The sequence below is a fragment of the Rhamphochromis sp. 'chilingali' genome, assembly GCF_963969265.1.
Source record: "Rhamphochromis sp. 'chilingali' genome assembly, chromosome: 16".
NCBI lineage: Eukaryota > Metazoa > Chordata > Actinopteri > Cichliformes > Cichlidae > Rhamphochromis > Rhamphochromis sp. 'chilingali'.
This window is the reverse complement of record NC_137943.1, coordinates 7,101,544-7,123,753: the sequence shown is the minus strand read 5'-3', so window position 1 is coordinate 7,123,753 and position 22,210 is coordinate 7,101,544. Positions and strand designations below refer to the sequence as shown.

Sequence of the window (22,210 nt, the reverse complement as noted above, 5' to 3'; positions counted from 1 at the left end):
TGTAGACCTAAGGCAGTACATAGAAGCCAGTGGAGGCTGAAGTTGACCACTTTATTCCAACATTTTAACAAGCCTTTTGGGGACCATTCCATCTAAGCCTTTCCCTGACTGAGGCTACAAGTGTTTGCACTGAGCGTGCTGAGAGAGAACGGGTCATTTGGGGAACATTCCATTTTAGTTCCTCCCTACGGGGCATGAATACAGAGAAAAATTCACTGACTATGAAATGAGGCCGCAATAACTGCATGTCATGAGGACTTGCCCCGTAGCACTGAGTGTGTGTGCGAGTGAGATGAAGTGTGTGAGTTTGAGCGTACCAGAGTCCTGAGCCAGCATTCTTCACAGTGGACGTGCCAGCACTGGATGGAGGTGAGCGGCATCGTGTAGGAGTCCTATTAAAAAAAAAAAAAAAAAAATTTAAACTACATCGGATTCACGGGACACTCACTTTAGCTAGCAACAAACAAGTAACGCTACACAATCCCTGACCGACAAACAGCATGAAATCACTAACCACGGAAAGACAGCCAGCAGCCACAGAACCACTGAGCAAGGCAGTGTATGGGAAATTGAACCGGCAATCTGCGGGTCACAAACGTACACGCACACGTGCACAAACACGACATCGGCCAGGCAACGGGCAGAGACAGAGGGAAACGGGCAGGGAGGGGGGAGATGAGGGAGGAAGCCGTGAACGAGCCCTGCTGGGCGTCCTTTTCTTTCCCTCTGGAAAAGAATGGAGATATGAGGGAGGAATGAGGTGAGGGTGGGAAGAGGAGCGGAGGAGGTAAGGAGGGAGGGAGTGCCTTACCCTCCGTAAGGGCTGTGGGAGGAGCCTCTTTATGCCGCTGCTGTAGCCACCAATCACAAGGCCCCTGTACAGGCAATACAGGCCGAGGGGGAGGGACTTAGGCTGCCTCTCTCCGACCTCATTGGCCCCTATGCTCTTGAGCTCCGCGCCTGACTGGATAGCAGGCTTCCTCTGCGGAAGGAGGAGGAGGAGGGAGAGGTGGGGGTTGGAGAGGAGAGGTTGGGGGCGAAAGGTGGCAGCTAATCACAGAGCCAGGCTTGTACTGATCGCGCACACACATACACCAAAGAGCAACAGAAGACGCGTGTGGACAAACACAAACCCACACAAACATCACGGTGTGTGCTAATGACAGCCAGAAAGTAAAGTGAGGCTTTGAATACAACTTCTTCCACCTTTGATTGGATGACAACTAGGCTAAAATGCTAAGTCAACTGGAAAAGCTCAGATCTTCAGGAGTTTTATCTCATTGGTTAGATTTTACAAGTGCGAAGAAACATTTACACTCTGAAAGTGCAACTGAGGCGTGAATGTAAAATAAATGGCTTTTTTTATGCTGACCCTTCACTGACATTGCTAATGGAAGAATGGGCTAAGTTTTATGTATATACCACAAAATGACAACAACAGTCGCCTCAATGTGCTTTATATGTATATAAAGACCCGACAATAATAACGGAGAAACGCGAACAATCAGCCAAAACCCTATGAGCAAGCACATGGTGACAGTGGGAAGGAAAAACTCCCTTTTAACAGGAAGAAACCTAGAACAGAACCAGGCTCACATTACAGTCTTATTTATCAGTTTACTTGTAAAGGCTCTTTTGATAAATATGTCCTTGTAGTATTTTTTTAAACTTGGTCTCTTACAGTCACCCAGTTTAATTAAGCAAAGAGCAATACTACACTGGCTAATCTGAAAATTCAGGCATGTTTAAATGTCGTTGAAATTTCCTTATATGGAAACAGACATTAAGTACATCTAAGTAGTCTTCAAACAGTCTAAATATTTGCAATCAAGCCCATCAACAACCTTACTTTAAAACTGAAATATCTCAATATTTAAATATCTGAATATATTGAATTTCCAAAAGTAGTTTAGGACAATCTTCAAGCACATTTTAAGTTCCTTGCCCTAAAATGACCAATAGATGGGGGTAGAAACCCACAGATAGTGCTGAGCTGCATCACTGAGATACCCTCAGCATCAGTAAAGGCTAACAGAGAACTTGAGTCAACTTGATACAGAGGGCGAGCATTTCCACCAGACAATCAGAAGGTAAAAATGAGTAAGAAATATTTGCAGAAATATTGGTGTAGAGGTGACAGCGGTGGCGTTTAGACTGAGTCATACATCTGCTCAAAGTGTTTGTGCATCTACTTGATGCGGTGGAATCTCCAGCTGCTTCAAAATCTGCCAGTTAGTGAGAGTAATCTGATGACATTTAGATCAGACCCAGTGACAGGGAGGGAGCCCAGTGACAGGTTAAAGACAGACAGAGACAGATTAGATGGAAGAGGCCTGTGTGTGTGTGTGTGTGTAGACATATTTGTATTTCTCTGTATGGCTTAGTGTGTGTTTGTGTGTGTGCGTAAAACAGATGAGGGACAGTGACAGATGAGCAGAGAAGAGCTGTGTGCTCATGGGGCAGTGAGTGATCGATCGCTGTGCCTTGCCCTCCGTGTCACCTCAGGCACCCAGCGACCTTTAGGAAGCGCAGGCGCTGGTAATTACCCGCCTCACATGCATACACACCAACAGGCTCTCACACACACACACACACACACACACACACACACACACACACACACACACACACACACGCAGCAAGCACAGGATGCCGACGCTGCACTGTCCACACGCTTGAAGAATGACAGGGTGGGTACTTGACACAAAGTGGGGGTACACAAACACTGATGTGAGGTGTAGGCGCAACTGCATCTCAAGTGTCTGATGGACCTCTATATTGTCCCTCATGGCTTTAACTATTGATCTGTAAGGTCCAATCAGCCATCAATACAAGCTGTGACGTACAGGAGTGTCTTTTCACCTAAAAAGTCAAACTTCGACACATTTTTCACAGATTTAACCTGCTTTGTGCACAGCACAGTCAGGACGCTATCTCAGAATTTGAACATACACATATTTCTGTGCTCCTGAGATGAAGCTTGACATGATAAGAAAAATGATTCGCTCTGGAAATGTGATAGCAGACAATCGTGCCAAATTGCAAAGCCATGCAAAGGGCCACAACACAACAGCAACACAACACCAGCAGCACTCGGGACAGTGAAAATGCTCCCACGAAGAGCAGAAATGAGATGCGTGCAGGTAGGGCTGTTCAATATAACGATATATATCGGATGGCGATATAAAAACGTCTATCGTTTCATTTTACGCTATCGTTTGTTTCGTGGTGTTGCAAAATAAACTGTTTACAGCAATATTTTTTCATCTTTTTGATGGTCACTGTAGTGGCTATATTAATTTCTTAAAGTTCTCTCTTTCTCTTATATTTAATATAACCACACTACAGATGGACAAGCGCCTGTTTTATGCGTTGACGGTAACACCATCACATGTCTGCTTGTTTATGTTCCACATAAACCTTTCACAATAAAGTTCAAGATCCTGTTGAGACTTTTCAAAATAAACGGAATCACGTGAAAGAGCAGATTATTTACGGGTGAGAAGTGAAAAAAGAGCCGCCAGGTGCTAAAAAATAAACCTTAGACTCAAACGTTAGAACAGGCTTTTCCCCGCAGCACGCCGTGTAATAAATACTCACAAAGAAAACGGCGGCCGTTACAACTTATGTCTAAAAATGTATCATTTCATGCATCGGTTAAAACACTCGACTCCAGCTACACGACGCCCAGCTGGAAACACTTCACGCAAGACGAGCTGCCCGAGATTCACAGAATTTACAGAAAATGTTACATTTTTGTGATTTATATCGTTATCGGGACGATAGAATTCTTATATCAGGATATGAGATTTTGGTCATATCGCACAGCCCTACATGCAGGTGCTTCACATATTTCTGCAGCACAAGTACACAACCTATAGTAAAACACACAAACATTATCGAACAGAAAAATCGGTCACTCAAACCGAGCAGCTAGATATAAAGATAAGCACTCTGGCCACAGTGAGTATATTTTTAATTTCTGTTTGCTTGAAAAAAATAGGTGAGGGTAGAGGGTTGAATCCCTCTTCAAGGTAGAAAGTGATCAGTGGTTGCTACTTACATCCACTGAATGCACTGACTGTCCCAAGTCAGTGCGTATCTGGCCTAATAAAGTGGAAGGTCAGTTTATAGCCCCCCCCCCCCCAACTGCAGTTTCACATGTTTATGGTGCTACATGCAGTTCGACAAATGCTAATGCTGCCTTCTGACAAAGCCACAACACTTCCACTGAAGCTCGACGTACAGACAGCACTCATGTAAACGCTATGCTCACCATGCAGATGAGACATTTGTATCGGTCTCCTCGGAGTATCTGCTTCTCCAGCTCTCTGATTCGAGCCTTCAGGGCCTCCATGGTGGTTGCCGTGGACTCTTCCTCCGTTACCCTGGGAACAAGCAAGAGAGACGATAGAGGTTTTAAGTATAGGTCTACACCACAGATGACGCGCCCACTCTCACACTCTTGTAACAAGAATTGTACAGTTGTGTTTTCAGTCCCATTTAATAAAAACAAATAAACATTAGGAAACAGGAACATTGAGATTTAGAGTATTTTATGCTACAATGTCTCAAAGTTCCACAAAACAGTGGAAGCTGGATGAATCTGCTGGGTGCTGAACACAAGAAAAAGAAGAAGAAGAAGAAAAAAGTAATCTTTTATCATCAACAACATTGTCCTTAGTCACAGTACAACATCACTGTACTGTGATCCTGCAGTATACAGTGGGGCAAAAAAGTATTTAGTCAGCCACCGATTGTGCAAGTTCCCCCACCTAAAATGATGACAGAGGTCAGTAATTTGCACCAGAGGTACACTTCAACTGTGAGAGACAGAATGTGAAAAAAAAAATCCATGAATCCACATGGTAGGATTTGTAAAGAATTTATTCGTAAATCAGGGTGGAAAATAAGTATTTGGTCACCTCAAACAAGGAAAATCTCTGGCTCTCACAGACCTGTAACGTCTTCTGTAAGAAGCTTTTCTGTTACCTGTATGAATGGCACCTGTTTGAACTCATCATCTGTATAAAAGACACCTGTCCACAGCCTCAAACAGTCAGACTCCAAACTCCGCCATGGCCAAGACCAAAGAGCTTTCGAAGGACACCAGGAAAAGTATTGTAGACCTGCACCAGACTGGGAAGAGTGAATCTACAATAGGCAAGCAGCTTGGTGTGAAAAAATCAACTGTGGGAGCAATCATCAGAAAATGGAAGACATACAAGACCACTGATAATCTCCCTCGATCTGGGGCTCCACGCAAGATCTCATCCCGTGGGGTCAAAATGATCATGAGAACGGTGAGCAAAGATCCCAGAACCACACGGGGGGACCTGGTGAATGACCTGCAGAGAGCTGGGACCAAAGTAACAAAGGTCACCATCAGTAACACACTACAACGGCAGGGAATCAAATCCCGCAGTGCCAGACGTGTTCCGCTGCTGAAGCCAGTGCATGTCCAGGCCCGTCTGAAGTTTGCCAGAGAGCACATGGATGATACAGCAGAGGATTGGGAGAATGTCATGTGGTCAGATGAAACCAAAGTAGAACTTTTTGGTATAAACTCAACTCGTCGTGTTTGGAGGAAGAAGAATACTGAGTTGCATCCCAAGAACACCATACCTACTGTGAAGCATGGGGGTGGAAACATCATGCTATGGGGCTGTTTTTCTGCCAAGGGGACAGGACGACTGATCCGTGTTAAGGACAGAATGAGTGGGGCCATGTATCGTGAGATTTTGAGCCAAAACCTCCTTCCATCAGTGAGAACTTTGAAGATGAAACGAGGCTGGGTCTTCCAACATGACAATGATCCAAAACACACCGCCCGGGCAACAAAGGAGTGGCTCCCGTAAGAAGCATTTGAAAGTCCTGGAGTGGCCTAGCCAGTCTCCAGACCTCAACCCCATAGAAAATCTGTGGCGGGAGTTGAAAGTCCGTGTTGCTCAGCGACAGCCCCAAAACATCACTGCTCTTGAGAAGATCTGCATGGAGGAATGGGCCAAAATACCAGCTACTGTGTGTGCAAACCTGGTAAAGACCTATAGTAAACGTTTGACCTCTGTTATTGCCAACAAAGGTTATGTTACAAAGTATTGAGTTGTATTTTTGTTATTGACCAAATACTTATTTTCCACCCTGATTTACGAATAAATTCTTTACAAATCCTACCATGTGGATTCATGGATTTTTTTTTCACATTCTGTCTCTCACAGTTGAAGTGTACCTCTGGTGCAAATTACTGACCTCTGTCATCATTTTAAGTGGGGGAACTTGCACAATCGGTGGCTGACTAAATACTTTTTTGCCCCACTGTATTTGTGTTAAATCCTATGATATGAATTTAATGGACTACTATCTTTCTAGAGATGTATCATTCTCTACACATGTTCATTCTATACCATCTGATTAGGGCCCTGTGCACGCTCCTGTGTAGTACAACATGTTTCAAGTCAAAGTCTTTGTCGATACGCTTTGTCTTTCTTGTAGCTCAATAAACAACAAGACCTCTTTGAATCTTCCTGACTTCTCTTCTTCCTCAGGTCAAACAGAGTATTTACATCCTTCTATTTAACACGTCTGCACTCTCAAAGGACTCATCGCGTCGCAGACTTTCACTTAAAAGCAACACAATAAGATGTTTAAGTCTCACACTCAGCGTCCATCCTCTCTGTTATGTTTTTGTAGCTCTTCCCATGTTCACCCATGCCAGTCTATCGCCATGGCTCTGTATTTATCTCCACATCGCCACATGTCCTTGCTTCTTCATCCCCGTCTCCTCCAACTTTCTCTTTCCTTATATCCCCTGTCCTCCCTACCGGTGAGTGGCCTCTGATTAATGCGCAGCATGATAACAGAAAATGTGCGTTTAACACTGTCCGACAGCATATGAAGCAGCGATAACTAGATCAATAGGGAAGACGCACAGACCGCAACGATGATGATGATGACAGTGATTCGGTGGAGGGAGACGAGCCGCACAAGCCAGCTGGTGTTTATTATAGCTATCCACCCATTCTCTGGTAAAATGCAATAGTTGTGTGTGTGTGTGAGTGTGTGTGTGTGTGCGTGTGAGGTATAAGCAGTGTGCGTATTTATGGTGATGTGGTCATTTTGCAGCCTGATAGCTAGTTGATCTATGGTATTGATCTGGATGGGGAAGGACAAGCAGAAGGAAGGAAGAGATGAACACAGTAAGTGGCTGAGTGTGTGTGTGTGTGTGTGTGTGTGTGTGTGTGTGTGTGTGTGTGGGGCCTAGGACATGGCTCCATTTGCTGCATACTCAAACAGTAGTGGGGAAGTGTACAGGGGAAAGGAAACGGGGCTCAACTTACTTAATTTCCTCTCAACGTCTGAGATTTTGAAAATCTATTTTTTGGACCACACCGGTAGATCTACATGAATTCACATCATCAAGCAAGCTCATTAAAATAAATTGAACATTTAAACTAAATTGAAGATTAAATTAAAATTAAACATTTCAGGTTTGTGTGGTGATCAGCAGACTTGTTCAAATACCTCCATGATAATCTGATAAGCTTAGTGGAGGAAAAAAATTCTAGGGGTTCAACCTGAGACTGTACCCACGTCTGTGGTCTCTTTGGTGAGATTCTGGCATTATATCACAATAAGTTTATTTAAGCTGATGAACTAATGACAGAGTGATAAAAACAGTGGACCGAATAATGTTTTGGCTTCTTTCTCCCAAAAGGAATTCATATCTCTTAGATCATCAATGAAGAAAGTCTGCATTTGGCCCTGAAATTGTACAGTGAAGGATTGCTTTATTATTTAAAAAAATACTAATAAAAGATCATGAAAATCATTGGTTGGACTGATGTTACAACAGGCTTAAAAACAGCAGCGCTGCAGCTCGTAGGCACTCGTCTTGCTAAAGATTCAGCAGGATGACTGTTTGTCGTGTTGTGGTTGAAATGCTTCCGGACCAGCAAAGCATCCTTCCCTATTCCCTCTTTCAGATCTGTGGAAAAAAAGCTGACCTGCACTAACTCTTTCCTGTAACCTCATCATCCTCCCACCTTTGTAAAGGCCTGTCTTGACTTGCCACCCTGGTGCCCTATAAACTGCTTTACCCTCTCCTCTTATTAGCACCGAGCTTGTAAAAAGCCATTTAGCCTTGATTAGCCTCTAGCTTATAAAGCAGCCGTGGACTCTGGGCTGGACAGAAGTCATCCCTCTAACAAGGCCGTCTTTTTTCTTTTTATCAGCTCCAGTAAACAAAACTCTTCCAAAAGGGTTTCTTGTCTTGTTTGACGCGAAACGAAACAAGCCAGCAAAAAACAGTTTTACTTTTGCAAACAAGTGTGTAGAAGTCATTTTCTAACCGCTCACTTCTACTTATTTTTCTTTTGTGGTAAAACAAGTTCATCTTCTTTATGCAGCTGTGGACATCTAGAGAGGGAGTGTGTGTGTGTCTATGTGTGTGTTTGTTGGTGGGGAATGTAGGAGGTGCAGAGATTTAATGGAGGTAAAGAAGGGAACAGGATGACTTCACAGGGCCAAGAAAAGGAAAGACAACTCTCTGGGGCTAAATGTGGCATGCAGGGAGATGAACAGCCTCTTACAGAGCAACATGCACAAGTGAAAATCCTTGAGTTTAAGCTGGCTCTGGGGTTTTCAGTCTCTGAGCCAGAATAAGAAAATTTATCTCACTCTGGGAGCCAGGTTTCGAAAACACATCATGTGGACTCAGAGAAACACATTAACATCTTAGGCTGGGCTACAACCTGAAAGGTAAGACATTTCTGTAACAGTCCTAAGACCTCTACACGCAGAGCGCATGACAAAAACACCACTATGTAATGTATATACACGGCAATGTGTTCTCAAAAACAGGCACTGTGGAAAAAAATGAAGTATACAAAAAAAGGAAGAAACGCAGATTCTGGGTTCATCCAATTCTCACGAGAAGGCGGCAGCAGGAGATGCAGCCCGATCATTTTCTTACATATTTTAGGATGTGAGTGGGGCAGTTGGAGCTCTTGTTGGTAGAGTTGGGTCCACGTCTGAGGATGTTACATATGATTTTATTAATTGTTAACAACACTGTGTGTGTGCGTTCTTATACAATGTGGTCCAGGCTTGGTAGGTTTCAGCTTGTGGCCTTGATCTTTGAGCCTAAAGTCATGAAACCAGAATAAATACTGAAACAGAACTGCCATCAATACAACATGCCTCTGCTCCAATGTGCTTACTGCCCCACGGGGCTTTTTGGACAGTGTGTGTGTGGGTGTGCATGCATGTCACTGAAAGAAGGTGAAATAGCGATGCATTTTCATCTCGACTCATCCCCGTGGTGAAAAAAGCAAGCAGGAAAGCCCGACAGAGACAGATTGATGGCTCTGCTTCCCCTCTATTTAGCGCTCTGTCCCCAACTTGTGTGGGGCTATTCCTCATTTTATTAGAGTGTGTGCGTGTGCGCAGCTGAAGATCTCTACCATCTATCTCAATCAGCCCTGTGTCTTAATCTACTGTCTACCTACATTTTAGCCTCACTCAGCTTCTCTCTCAACACAAGCACATAGAAATGATAAAATTAGACGGTAATTAATTTTTTGCAGCACATTGCAAACATTTTATCAACCAGGTGGAGACACAAACTTCTCACATCTACATGCTGTAAAAACAACAACAAAAAAAATAAAAAACAGCAGCAGCATCGTTCTCTTTTGCACCCTGTTAACCGAGGCCTTAACTACACTCACACACCATGATAAAACATTTAAGTCACTATTGATTTCCCCTGCCCAATATATATGTGCGTAGGCCTCAGATGGCGAAAGGCAAGGGGGGGAAGGGGCATCTTGTAAGTGCCTCAGAAGAATTGAGACAGGGGACGGGAAGAAACGAACAACAGAAATGTGAAAGAGAAAAGCAGGAGGAAGCGAGAGACATGCAGCTTAGTGACAGAGCAATAAAGCGAAGAATGAGAGGAAAAAGACGAAGACAGGCTGGGCGGCGTGTATGTGTACGTGTAGGTGATGGGGAGGAGGGGGTTACAAATCTAGCTTCATCACTTCCAAATTGAGGACAGATTCAATTATTTGCAGAAACCACATGGAAATCTCTCCGCATTGTTCCAGCTGGAGCACCAAATTTGGCAGCAATCGCATTGGCGGCATTGGAGGGGCCATTTATCTTGGAGGGGAAAGAGCGTCTCAGGCGCTGTACGTGTGTATATGTGTATGTATGCGTGTGTGTATGTGTGAGCTCATTTATCTTGCAGGGGAATGAGCAGAGGAACGAGGACGCCCCGGGAGGCGACCAGATCATTACCCATCTGGGATCAGAGAGAGAGAGAGATTTCACTAACGCTGCCCTGTGCAAAGCACCGTACACACACACACACACACACACACACACACACACACACACACACACACACACACACAATGTATCAATGTAACGAAAGGAGACAAATCTCATTTTCATTTGGGGACGGAGGAGCACAGAAGCTCCACAAATACGTGCATTTATAGTAAGCAGAGAGGAGTGATGCAGGGAATTGTTCCAGCCAGCCGGCTGACTGCTTGTTCCAGCGCAATCATTCAGCAGCTAGTTGGCCTCCTTTAAATGGATACTTAAATTAAGCCATGCTCTGCTCCTGGTGACCACTAAAACCTCAGCTAGAGTGTCGTGTCTTTGGAAACGCACACCAACACCAGCATTGTTAAAAAAAACCCAACAAAAAACAAATGCACATGCAGTTATAGAGTCTGCTGTACAGGAGTATTTGTGTCAGTCAAGCTGAAGAACGTGAGGAAGGAAACCTGTCCCTACATAACACTGGATGTGGAGAACCAATCAGTGCGGTCAGATTGCCACCTAACCTGTCAGCATCTTTTTCCCTCGGTCACATGCAAATTAAAACTGGAACGATCACGTTGCAGACGACAACTTATTGAATGCATCCCCTCGCTCAGCAAACACACGCAGTTCTTGCCTCACGGTGCTGTTTCTGATCAATACAGTTCAAGCTGCTCTGCTTATTCGCCAGTTATCCCTTCTACTGATATTTAATATGGACCACGGACATGCAGAGTGCCGATTGATTTATTTCAGTGAAACATTTATTGCATTCAGCCTTCCAATAGTTGATGGAAGCACGTTATGTAAAAGTGTAAGCACACATACAGTCAAACAATTCAATTATTACCTTGCAACTCCAGGAAATTGGCCTTAAACGCGCATATCAGGAATAGAGAAATGCATCACTAAGCCTTATAAAGAAGGCAGTCGAAAGATCATTCCACTTCACGTTTAACTGATCCATTTCAAAAATCCAACTAGTGTGTGTCCACGTGTGTTTTCTCTGTCACCTACTTTTCAATCTCGCTGTTTTTACAGGTGCGTGGGGCGCAGGAGGAAGAGGAGGAAGACGAGGGAGTGCTGGGGTCTGTCTTGCTGCTCTCGCTGTTGCTTGTTGAAGGCATCTCTGTAGACACAGAGACAGGTGACCCGTTCAGTGCTGGCTTTTTAGCCTTTCCAACATATCCTGAGGAGACAGTTATTTTGTCCCTACTTACCATCACTGGCCCATTTGGAGAATTCAGGTGTTATTCTATTAGAAGGCATCCCCCCGCTGTAAGACAGAGACACAGATGTCCATGTAAGTGGCAGCTCAAGGTTACTAACTCAGGTGATTTTCAGATTTTCTGGCAGAAAAATCTACTAGTTAAGCTTTTGTACTTGAGCACAGCTCCCCGTAGCGCCTCTCGCTCCCTGGCTTCTCCCTGGTCCTCTCCAGCACCGGAGCAGGGGATGATGTCGGCCTCGGTGTACTGAGCCTTGCCATACTCCAAGGTGTCGTCTCCATCCACATCAAGGTCAGCATCGCTGTCTGCGGCGCTCTCTTTGATGCTACACGTAGCAAAACCAGTTGCTGAGGAAAAAGAAAAAGTAAAGAGGGCCATTACTTCGCTTTAACAGCAAAACAAAAACGCTCCATGCGGGCAACAACATTTGCATTTATTTAACAACTCCACATCACACTTTGACATTAACAAAAGTCCAAAATCAAGTAAAAATATACTTGCAGCTCCGTGTCATACGCACCTCTGCACAAAATTCATCAAAATAAAAGCACCACTACAGACACATTTTTGGAAGTCAAAACTGTGAAGAGCTTTGTCTATTTAAGCAACTTTATAAGTGCAGTGCAGAATTACCATTGCTCAGACATTATTCTACACATCATCAACATACAGATCCAGAGAGAACCAGCTTAAGAGGGCACAGACCACACCAAGACCTGGAGTAACTTTCCGACACACTTCAGAACTTGACGATGCTAAATTTAGCTCGTCTAAAACTTCGGCTTCTCCAAACCAAATTAAAGACTTTTCAATAACCTGGACAGGTGAGAAAGAGAGCTAGATTTGGTCAGAGACAAGGAGGTGAAAGGGAGACGGCACACAGAGCTGGGCTGAACTGACACCAGACTGACACCTTACCCATCAATCTTGGAGAAAGAGAGAAGGAGAGGGAGTGTGTGTGAGTGGCACTTCTATAAACCGAGTGATGAACGCTCAGACAAACTCTTACCGCTGCCTGACTGCTCCCTTCAGCTCCACTTAGCCACACAGCTGGCTCTGTGTGTGTGTCCGTCACTTAGAGGTGTCTCTTCAGTGTTTGTTTGAGGCTGTCTGTCCTTCTGTCACTTACGCTCCTGTCTCTCCAACCCCTTGAAGGTGTGTGTGTGTGTGTGTGTGTGTGTGTGTGTGTGTGTGTGTGTGTGCATGTGCAAGTCTGTCTACCCGTCACTTACACCATGTCTATCTACCACACAGAGATAGGTAGGTAATATTTATATATGTGTGTGTGTGTCACTTACACCTTGACTATTGGAGCCATGTGTGTTGTAACTCTGAAAGTGTCTGTGTGTGTCTCTACCAGTGACAGGCCTGACAGCCATCTTATTTACACCTATTCCAATTTCTACAAGCTCTCAGCTGGACTAGTGTTTTGTGTGTGTGTGTGTGTGTCTGTGTGTGTGTGTCTGTGGGGGGATGGAGGACCAGAAAGAGTTGACAGCCATCCTATTTAACCTACCTGTCCCGGTGTACGAGTCTCAAAACTAGACTTCCCATAACAGTTGCTCTTCCCCATCTCACTCCACTACAGAGTCTTAGTCAAAGTGCAAATCCGACACTCTGGCTTTCATAAAAGTTTTTCTGGGATTTAAACGTCAACTGCTTCTCCTCCCACCTAACAATGTAACTCACAGGAGGGGAAAAAAAGGTGCCACAGATACTAAGCCGTTTTACAATAGGCCCATGGTTTTCAGTGATCAAATAAAAAGAACCTTTTAATTTTTATTTGGTCTCAGCGTTAGAAGGGAACATATGGCGGCAGTGGCCGTGCAGTCTGCTTGGTCCTCGGGCATCAGCTTATTGCACTGCAGAAGAACAGCGTGCATGTCACATTCATACATTTTAATGTAATGACATGTACAGTGACTTACATTTGGATTTTCACACTTTTTCCTCTACATTTTCAAAGCATGAGACTTAACCTGAGTGTCTCTGTACTATCAGAAAATCAAGCCCAACCTTACTTCAGAAGGGCCACCTCCATCCTGGAAGATCAGGTGTAGATCAACGCCAGCCCACATCAGCTGATAGCACAGCTACTATCCTTTTGGCTATCTCATATAGACAACGTCGAACTAAAATCAGATCCAGCTGTTTAAGTCAAGCTCAAACAGACACTGAATGCAAATATGGGATCAGTGCATCCCCATTACCTCCTCATCTTATGTCTTTATTGTGAATGGCTGTCGCTCTTCACACTGTACAGTTTACAGCATCTCACTCCTTAAACTAAATCAAACATTGACCAAATCGATCCTAACAGGAGTGGTCATAGGTAATATTTAACCAGTCACCAGGGGTATTCAACAAAGTCTTTTGAAATCATGAGCAATGAACTGTGGCTTCACCTGTTTTTAAAAACTCTTCAAGTATCACTTTAATGCCCTTTAATAGCAGGATGCAGTAAACAGAAATTTTGACTTTTTATATATACATATATAAAAAAATCCTTTAAAAGTTTCTCCTGTGGTGGACATGAATGCATGGATGCTGGGTTTTTTTTATTCAACCACCTGGACTTCAAAATATAATGCCACACATGGTCTGGGCTGTGTGAACACACACTGTCCCTGACTCTAGTGTATTCCCTGAGAGTGTACGTGTGGCCTGCTTGCTCTGTATGTGTGCGTTACCGTGCTTCTATCTGTCCCTGTAAGCAGTCTTGGCAGGCCAATCTAATCTGGCCAGGGAAAGGTCAGCCCCACTCTAACTGCCTTTCACTCACATTATTCATCAACGCCCCCTCCCCAGTTTCTTTTTTACCCTCTTTGCCTTTTTCTTTCTTTTTCTCCCTCACCTTTTCTTACAATCACTCCTTTTTTATCACCTTTATTTCTTCACTTTCCTCCCCTCTCTTCCATTCTCTTGCTTCTCTTTCACTTTGTCATCCCACCACTCATGTATCACTTGTTTTCTCTCCTGTACTAGCCCTGTTTGCTGAACTATGTCCCCTTTTTCCTACCACACACACAAACACACACTCCTACAGGGCCACCCTGTTTTGTCTCATTATCTAACCTCTCGTGAGCGTCGCTGACTCTTTAACATGTAAACTACGCATTTTATCCTCCAGGTTACATGCTGCCATGGCAGCAACAAAAGAGGCCCCGAATTTATTAACATATCAGTATAACAAGGCCACAAGTACAGGTCTGAACAGGCAGCGAGGATCAAAGGACTCATCAGGCCTACTGGAAGCGCTGCTCAGCCAAATCATCCACCTCAGCAACATCCCGTTACCATAGCAATTATCGAGACTCTAAGAAGCAGAAAGAAGGCATGTCAAAGGTCATCACACTATCTTTCTGCCATTTACAGGTCACAGAGAGAGAGAGAGTATGGGGGGGGGGGACACAGACACAAAGACATGAGACGGTCATCTTTGAAGTCCATTTACAAAGCACAGGTTTCTCCTCTTCTCAATCCCTCTGGGCCATCTCATCCTGCAATAATCCCCATCTTTCCCTACTTGTGCTCTCAGAATGACCCAATATCGAACCTCAGGATCTGTCTGCCTGCCTCCCTGCCTGCCTTTCTAGTCATCCATCTGTGACGGATCAACTATTGTGTTCCAAACTTTGAATACATTTTACAACTTAGTGATGAGGTAAAAAAAAAAATAAACACCCCCCCCCCCCCCCCCCCCCCCCCCCGGAAAGACAGGAATAAAGAAAAGTGGGACCCACAAATAATAACATGTGGGGGAAACACAGAACATTTACATGTTGTATTTGAAAGCAATTAAAAGAAACATCTACAGATATTCATGGCATGATTATCTGGGTTGACACCCAATGAAGTCAGAGTCAGTCAACTAATCCCAGCGAGCCAAAAGCTTAGACTTCGGCTGCTGTACACACCAGGTTTTAAAGACTTTTTTTCTTCTCTTGGATCTGTGTGATCTTGATAAAAGGGGAATCGAATCATGAAAAGCTACTCTCAATATTCCAAGAATAAATTAAGAAGCTGGATCGGAGCTGCTGCCCCAAGTGGGGCATCTCGGGGTTCACCAGTGAGGGGACTGGGACATTAGCAGACAGACTGGGGCTACAGTGATGCAGACACTGCATCAGTTCATCGTTGCTGAGCGTAAAAGCAAAGCTGACCGGTAGCAGTCAATGTACGTCCCTACTGTCACCTATGATCGCCAGCTTTGGTAGTGACTGAAAGAACAAGATCACCGATACAAGCTGCGGAAGCTTCAGAGCTTCCTCTGAAAGTTGCCTGGCCTTTCCCTTATACACAGGGTGAGGAGTTCAGTCGTGAGAGAAGGGCTCCCCCACACTGAAGCCAGCAGTGGTGGTCAGGCATCTGACTTGGATGCCTCCTGTGTGAAGTGTTCCAGGCATGTCCCACCAGTAAGAGGCCCCATGGCAGACCCAGAAACCCCTTGGTGTTACACCAGATAAGCCGGAGGAGGTAGCTGATGGATGGGATCTGTGCATTTCTGCTTAGGCTGCCGATCCAGTGACCAGGTCCAGATAAGCGTACATGACTAAATGTTACCTGAAGAGACAACATTTTCTCCCATCTTTCCTAAAATTTCCATATTGAAATCCTAAATGATGAGGAAGCCAGGCAAAAGAAGATCAAGATCTTCTCAAATTCAGCTTGGAAGTTTTGAAAAAAACAGAACATCTTCAAATACCTCCATCTTTGGAGAAAGAACTATTATATTATATTTTATATTATAAAACATTAAATAACAGGGAAAATGCATTTCTACTAAACCACACACCCTTACAAGTAAACCTTTTATTGTAAACTGCAAACTTAAAGTCGTACCTTACCCATAAAACAGACAGACAGTCTACTAGACAGATAAAGAAATCCCTGTCTGTGCTATATGGGTCCTTTCAACCTTGCTAAGCTGGTGCGAGACAGAGGGAAGTCTTCCCTCACACTGGGTTGAATCATAAACGGATCTTGTTCGATTTTTTTTCTCCCCCTTCCTCCCTCCCTTAAAAGCTCCTGTTCCCTCTGCCTTTCTTCCTTGTGCTCTGAAAGGGAGGAAAGGATGGTGGCACTTCACAGAGGAATAGGCCCTCTCTTCATCTCGCCAGCTGAGGAGGCCCCCCTGCAACATCTCTATAGCCGTTTAGTCAGCCACTGGCTCTCAAGAGCCCGCTGGACTCAGCAGTGTGTGTTAGAACCACTTTAGAGCTTTCAAGACTAAATCCACCTTCTAAGCTTTCTGCCGAGTGTGTGCGTGTGTTTCAAGTTTCTCTCCCCAGGCCACCTCGGTTATCTGTGTCACATCACAAGGTGCCCTATTAGAGTGTGGCAGAAGGGTCCTGTGTCTGCTCGCTTTAACGACGTGAAAGCGAGATGGACGGATGGAAGGAGCGTCAGGGAGATGGATGGACGGGTAGGGAAACCACCTCCCACCCTGTGAGCTGCACTTTGTCGCGGTTTAGTTGAGACTTCGACATTGATCTCTCTCCTCTCTTCTCTCAGCAAGGGGAGGGAGGCAGGTGAGGCTCAGCGTGTGTGTGTTTAACAATGTATCGAACAGGGAGAGGGGGAGGCCAACGGGCAGCAGGACAGATGAAAGAAGAAGCTGAGCCAAGAGAGTTTGAACGAGCCTCTTAGAAGCAACGATGAGTCTTTGGATCCACCTGGGAAAATCCTGATGAGTCGCGTTTCTCTTCTTCCTGTTTCACACATAAACACAACTGAGGCCACTATGTGGAACACAACCATCAATCAGTTTTTCCCTCCACTTACCAAGTTTAGGGCTGCAGAGGGGATGGAGCCTATCCCAGCAGTTATAGCCTGAGAGGCGGGATACACCCTACACCCTAACCCGTTGACGCCATCCAGCCCCACGCACGGGGCGATCGATCCACAGTAACTCGTTAACGGAAATTTGCCACGTTAATGCAGTTATGGCGTTAACGTCATTTTAACGAGATTAACACTGACAGCACTAATATTTAGTAAATAAAAGCAATCAATGAAGCGCCTTACACCTATGCTGTGACTGCCTGTGAAAGGCCTCACTCCATAACTTTGTCAACACTTGATCCTTGAAGTATTTTAAAAAATTGTGTGAAAAAGCAGAGAGAAAAAGACATAATTAAGATAAAAAAAACAATTTATGGAAGCAGGAGGACAGAAAAAAGTGATGGAGAGCTGTAGTGGGAGCACTGAAGGTGTGTGGTGTCACACTCATATTCCCCAGTGACCAGCGCTCCCATCTAGTTCTATAATTGCATTTCTGGGCGCACACACAGGAGCACACCACGTTGACCAGCGGGTCAATTGCCCAGCTAAATGTGTTTTCCTTCCCCCTCGCCAAGAGGGCCTTGTAGGGCCGAGCCAAGCTCAACCGGGCTGACCCCAGGCCAGCCAGCGCTGCCACTGGACCGCTGGCAGCATTACAGCTCCCGTGGCTGCATTCACCGCCGAGTCTCTCAGCCTGACAGTGCTTGCGCTGCACATGAGCACAGTGAATGATGGATGAGCAGGGAAACAAAGCTGGAGACAGAGAGGAGAGGACAAACAGTGCTGACTGCTGTGACTGGACGCGACCCTGAAATCGTGACGGGTCGTTCAGTGTTCCAGCAAGCGGCTGGCTAGACATCTACATCATGGTGCGGCACACACACACCGCCACCGCTGAACAAACTGCTTATCCAGAGGATGCGCAAACAGCCGGCCTTGAGTGAGTGTAAGTGTGAAATAAGAAGCAGTGCTGAATAATGCGAGTTGTGTGTGTGTCTGTGTATGTGTATGTGTGTGTACCTCTGAAGCCTCCCTCCAGCAAAGCTGTAGCTCTGATCCTCTTCTGTCCCGCCCACTCGTACTCCTCAAAGCCCCGCCCATTTTCTCCATCCATGTCAGCAGAGTCATCGTCGCCTAACGCTCCCTCGCGCTGACGCACAAAAACAGACATGGACACGTTTTAATCACAGATAGTGCTGTGTACAGATCAGTGTGGAACAGCTCAGCACCACTTAGCGACTTCAACAGTACACTGCTTCCTCTCTTAAAGTTAAGGGTCGGTGGACAACAGGCCAGATCTCCCCAGCATGCTTTACCTGAGCTGTACCACACAGACCAGATGCTGCTTATCTAAATCATGTGGTCAAAGTTTTAGACCACATTTAGACGTTTAGCTTAGTCAGCAGATTTGTTTCGTTGTTCCTGTTGTTCAACAACTATGATAATGAATAATTAATTCTTTAACCACATCTTCTGGTGCACAGTTACAGACACAGCTGGTACAGTACCGGGATAAACAAAGCATGCTAGTGGAGAAAAAAAACAAAAAACAACGTAATAGTGTCTCTACTTAGTGTAATGGACAGCCATCAGTGAGGTGAGATACAGGAGGAGTAGTGAGTAGGTTTTTTCTCTAGTCTACTCTAGGAAAGAATGTTTAGAATCTACAGGAGAGAAGGAGTGATGTGATCTGTGGCAGGAAAAGATAACACTACTGAGAATTTAAAGAAAACCAGATTGTCCTTAATTTGATTTGTGTTCAAATAAGAGTAACATGTAAGTGCACAGGAGTCAACCACATCATACCAGATAAACTGCTTGTAACAACTGATGCTTGAATACTTATCAGAATTAAAAGGTCTAAACATCGTTTCCTGTAGATTTAGATCGTAGCTGTAGTGATAGTCGTGGTTTGCGTGTGCGCACCCAAACTTTTCTGAAGGATCTATTAATAATACTATGAAAAGAAATCCTCTGCAAATCTAAGTAGGATGACTTATAGTTAACACTCATGTAATACAACACAGTGCATTTCTCGTGCTGTGGTTGGGTCCAGCTGTCCAGACAGCCACGACTAATATCGAGGACTGCACAACTTTGACATAGCCAGTTGGCCCACGGTTAGGGAAGATAAGGCCAGGGCTGCTGGTTAACAGTGGCTGAACTTTCAAAATAAAGAAATTTTGCACTACTAAAATATTGAAGTATTTGCTTGGACAGGCTAAAAATAAGTTGCCATATTACACACATGTATACCTAGAAGTCCTATCAAAGTAAGGTCTGTTATACTTAAATCACTGGACTGTTTTTCTGAATGCTTTGGTTATTCAGGCAGTTAATCCAATATGATGTGACTGCAACACCACCATGTAAAGGAGGTTAAGAGGCAGTAGGGGTGGCAGGGGAAGAACAGTTGCTACCGGTTGGTTTCTGCACTACTGGACTGACGTGACATCTACAAGAATTAGAGAAGTGATTGGAAGGGAAGGGCTGACAGGCTGTCCGACCAGCAGTAGGCAGGGTTCAGGGCCCAGATTGTACTACCTGGATCAGGCATTGTTCCACATGTCTACTCATCTCCTCCTCGCTCCCAGCCAATGGGGCGCTGCACAGCGGACATACCTGGCCCCCTTCCTCAGGCTTCCTCCTCTTCATCTTCCCTATACGGGCTGGAAAAGCACAGAGAGAGAGAAAAGGAAGGTACATGGTTTAAATTAAGTAAGCTTCCGCGAATGTTTCTGAGGATAACATCACTGTTTTGGGGAGAGATCTCAGGAATTTTGTGTCAGATGATTCTTAACAAGCCTGACCAGTATGACAGTTCTTTACAAGCCAACAGGAGTTTCAAAGGAAGCTTGTGTGTCTGCCATGTGTTAATATGTGACACTCTAAATCTCCTTCCTACTCACTATAGCTATGAGACTTGCTTCCATCCTTTTGCTTCCTTCCTTTTCCTGCCCTTCCCTCCTGTCCCTTCTCCCCCCACCCCCCTACCACACACGCACATTTAATTAGAAATTTAACAGAGCAGAACAGCCGTCATTGCACCCCGAGTCTCTGTCGTTTTTTCTTAACTGCAAATGGCGCGCGGGGACATTAATTTTTAGCTGGCTGGGAAAAGAAAGGAAGCCAAGAGGGACTGTGGCGAGGCGTGGAGGGAGAGGAGCGGGACACGAGGCAATACGCCATAACTGCAGGGGGAGAAGATGAGGGAGGGTTAAAATGAGAGACGGCCTCCTCCTCCTTACTATTTCTCCCCTGACGCTAATTGAGAGGAGCATTGTTAAATCGAGAGGGGAAAAGACTGCTAATTAGGTCTGGCAGGGCTCCCTGCCTCCCCCAACTCCCACCTTTTGTACCCCACGTGATTCCTGGTTCCACGTGAGGGCGAAGGGCACATTCTAAACTAAGCCTTCACTGACACTTGTCATAGACTTGGACTAAAAATAAAAAAAAAAGGAGGTGTTTCATGATCTGCATTAAGTTTGGAAACCAAGACGGTAAGCATATTACCGGCCACTGTGTTAGGTACACCTGTTCATCTGCTTGTTAACGCAACTATATATATTGGCCAATCACGTGGCACCAACTCAATGCATTTAGGCATGTTGACCTGGTCGAACGATCCGCTAAGTTCAAACTGAGTATCAGGATGAGGAAGAAAGGTGATTTAAGTGATTCTGAACATGGCAGGGCTGCTGTGATCATTTCAGAAACTGAAATGACTGAACTAATCTGCTGGGCATTTCCAACCATACGGAAACCATTCTGTTAAGAAAACAGTCTGAAAACGAGTAAATATTTAGTGAGCGGAGCTTCTCTGGGTGAAAATTCTTTATTGATGCCAGAGATCAGAGGACAGTGGCCAGACTTTGACCCCCTTAGTACTAGAATGTTTCCAGTGCCTTTCTGAATCTATTCTGCAAAGAATTAAGGCATAGAGCAAAAGACTAACGCAAAAGAGGGCCAACCTGCTACAAGGAAGGTGTGCCTAATAAAGTGGCCAGCGACTGTATATCAACAGATACCCTCCATGTTGTTCAAATATGTTCCAAGTATATTATATATATATGTTTACCTAGAATGAAAACAACAGTTGTTGGTAAAAGCTAGCTTACTTTCTAAGTGCTAACAAACCAACCATCAAAGCCAGCTTATCTGGAGAGTTATTCAGCCACACAGTCCCACAGCAACCAGCACGAATATTCAGTGACCTTGATGATCCCAGACCAAATAATGTGCCTGAAATTTCCCACTAATATATTCATTAGTATACTAATGTGCTTAAATTTTAATGGCTAACCCAAAAAGATAATCAGTTTTATAAAACCAGAATCACTGCTCAGTGGAACAGTAGGACATTCTGAAACGTTCTTTCCATTTTAGTGATGATGTAATGCATTTTATTTTAAACAATGTAAATATAGTTAACTTGTGTTTTGCAAACAGATTAAGGACATATGTAACCAGTTACATGGCTCAGAAAGCACCGGTTGCAAGCTTTGAAAAAAAATCTTTGAAATGACTTTTTTTCGTCTTTGAGAATTCCATAAAATTCCCTCAGAGCAGCATTAAGTTGCATTTAACAGCCTTCTGGGAATGTAGCGGTAAACATAAAAAGCCCAAAGTGATGCTTTTAAGAGCTGAAAAGAGCTTCTCCCATAGGGACAAGATGCATTTGGCATATTAAAAGAAAGAAGGCATTCTGTAGTACATTTATCAAGACACCGAGTGGACGCGTTTAACACAAAGAGCCCACGGAAAATTCCTAATGCAAAAAGCATCCCAGTAAAATCCCCGGATGCCCCTTCTGGAACACCTCTAGTCTTCGCAGTCAAAGAAAAAAACTTGAGAGCCAATTAAAATAC

General features: G+C 44.5%; 1 protein-coding gene across 5 annotated transcripts in view; it reads right to left on the bottom strand.

Moving 5' to 3' along the window:
- rnf220a (ring finger protein 220a) overlaps positions 1 to 22,210 on the bottom strand; it is a 162,835-nt gene that overhangs the window by 5,687 nt on the left and 134,938 nt on the right. Inside the window, exons 7-14 of one of the 5 annotated variants that reach the window (XM_080906594.1) lie at positions 19,887 to 20,011; positions 18,363 to 18,492; positions 11,713 to 11,905; positions 11,550 to 11,605; positions 11,347 to 11,458; positions 4,277 to 4,388; positions 812 to 982; positions 318 to 392 (exon numbers count right to left, since the gene is read on the bottom strand). In XM_080906594.1, the coding sequence (XP_080762720.1) occupies positions 318 to 392; positions 812 to 982; positions 4,277 to 4,388; positions 11,347 to 11,458; positions 11,550 to 11,605; positions 11,713 to 11,905; positions 18,363 to 18,492; positions 19,887 to 20,011 (974 nt within the window). Of the gene's footprint in view, positions 1 to 317; positions 393 to 417; positions 727 to 811; positions 983 to 4,276; positions 4,389 to 11,346; positions 11,459 to 11,549; positions 11,606 to 11,712; positions 11,906 to 18,362; positions 18,493 to 19,886; positions 20,012 to 22,210 lie in introns of those variants that run through there. The other 4 variants (XM_080906593.1, XM_080906592.1, XM_080906596.1 and 1 more) reach the window with 4 other exon arrangements.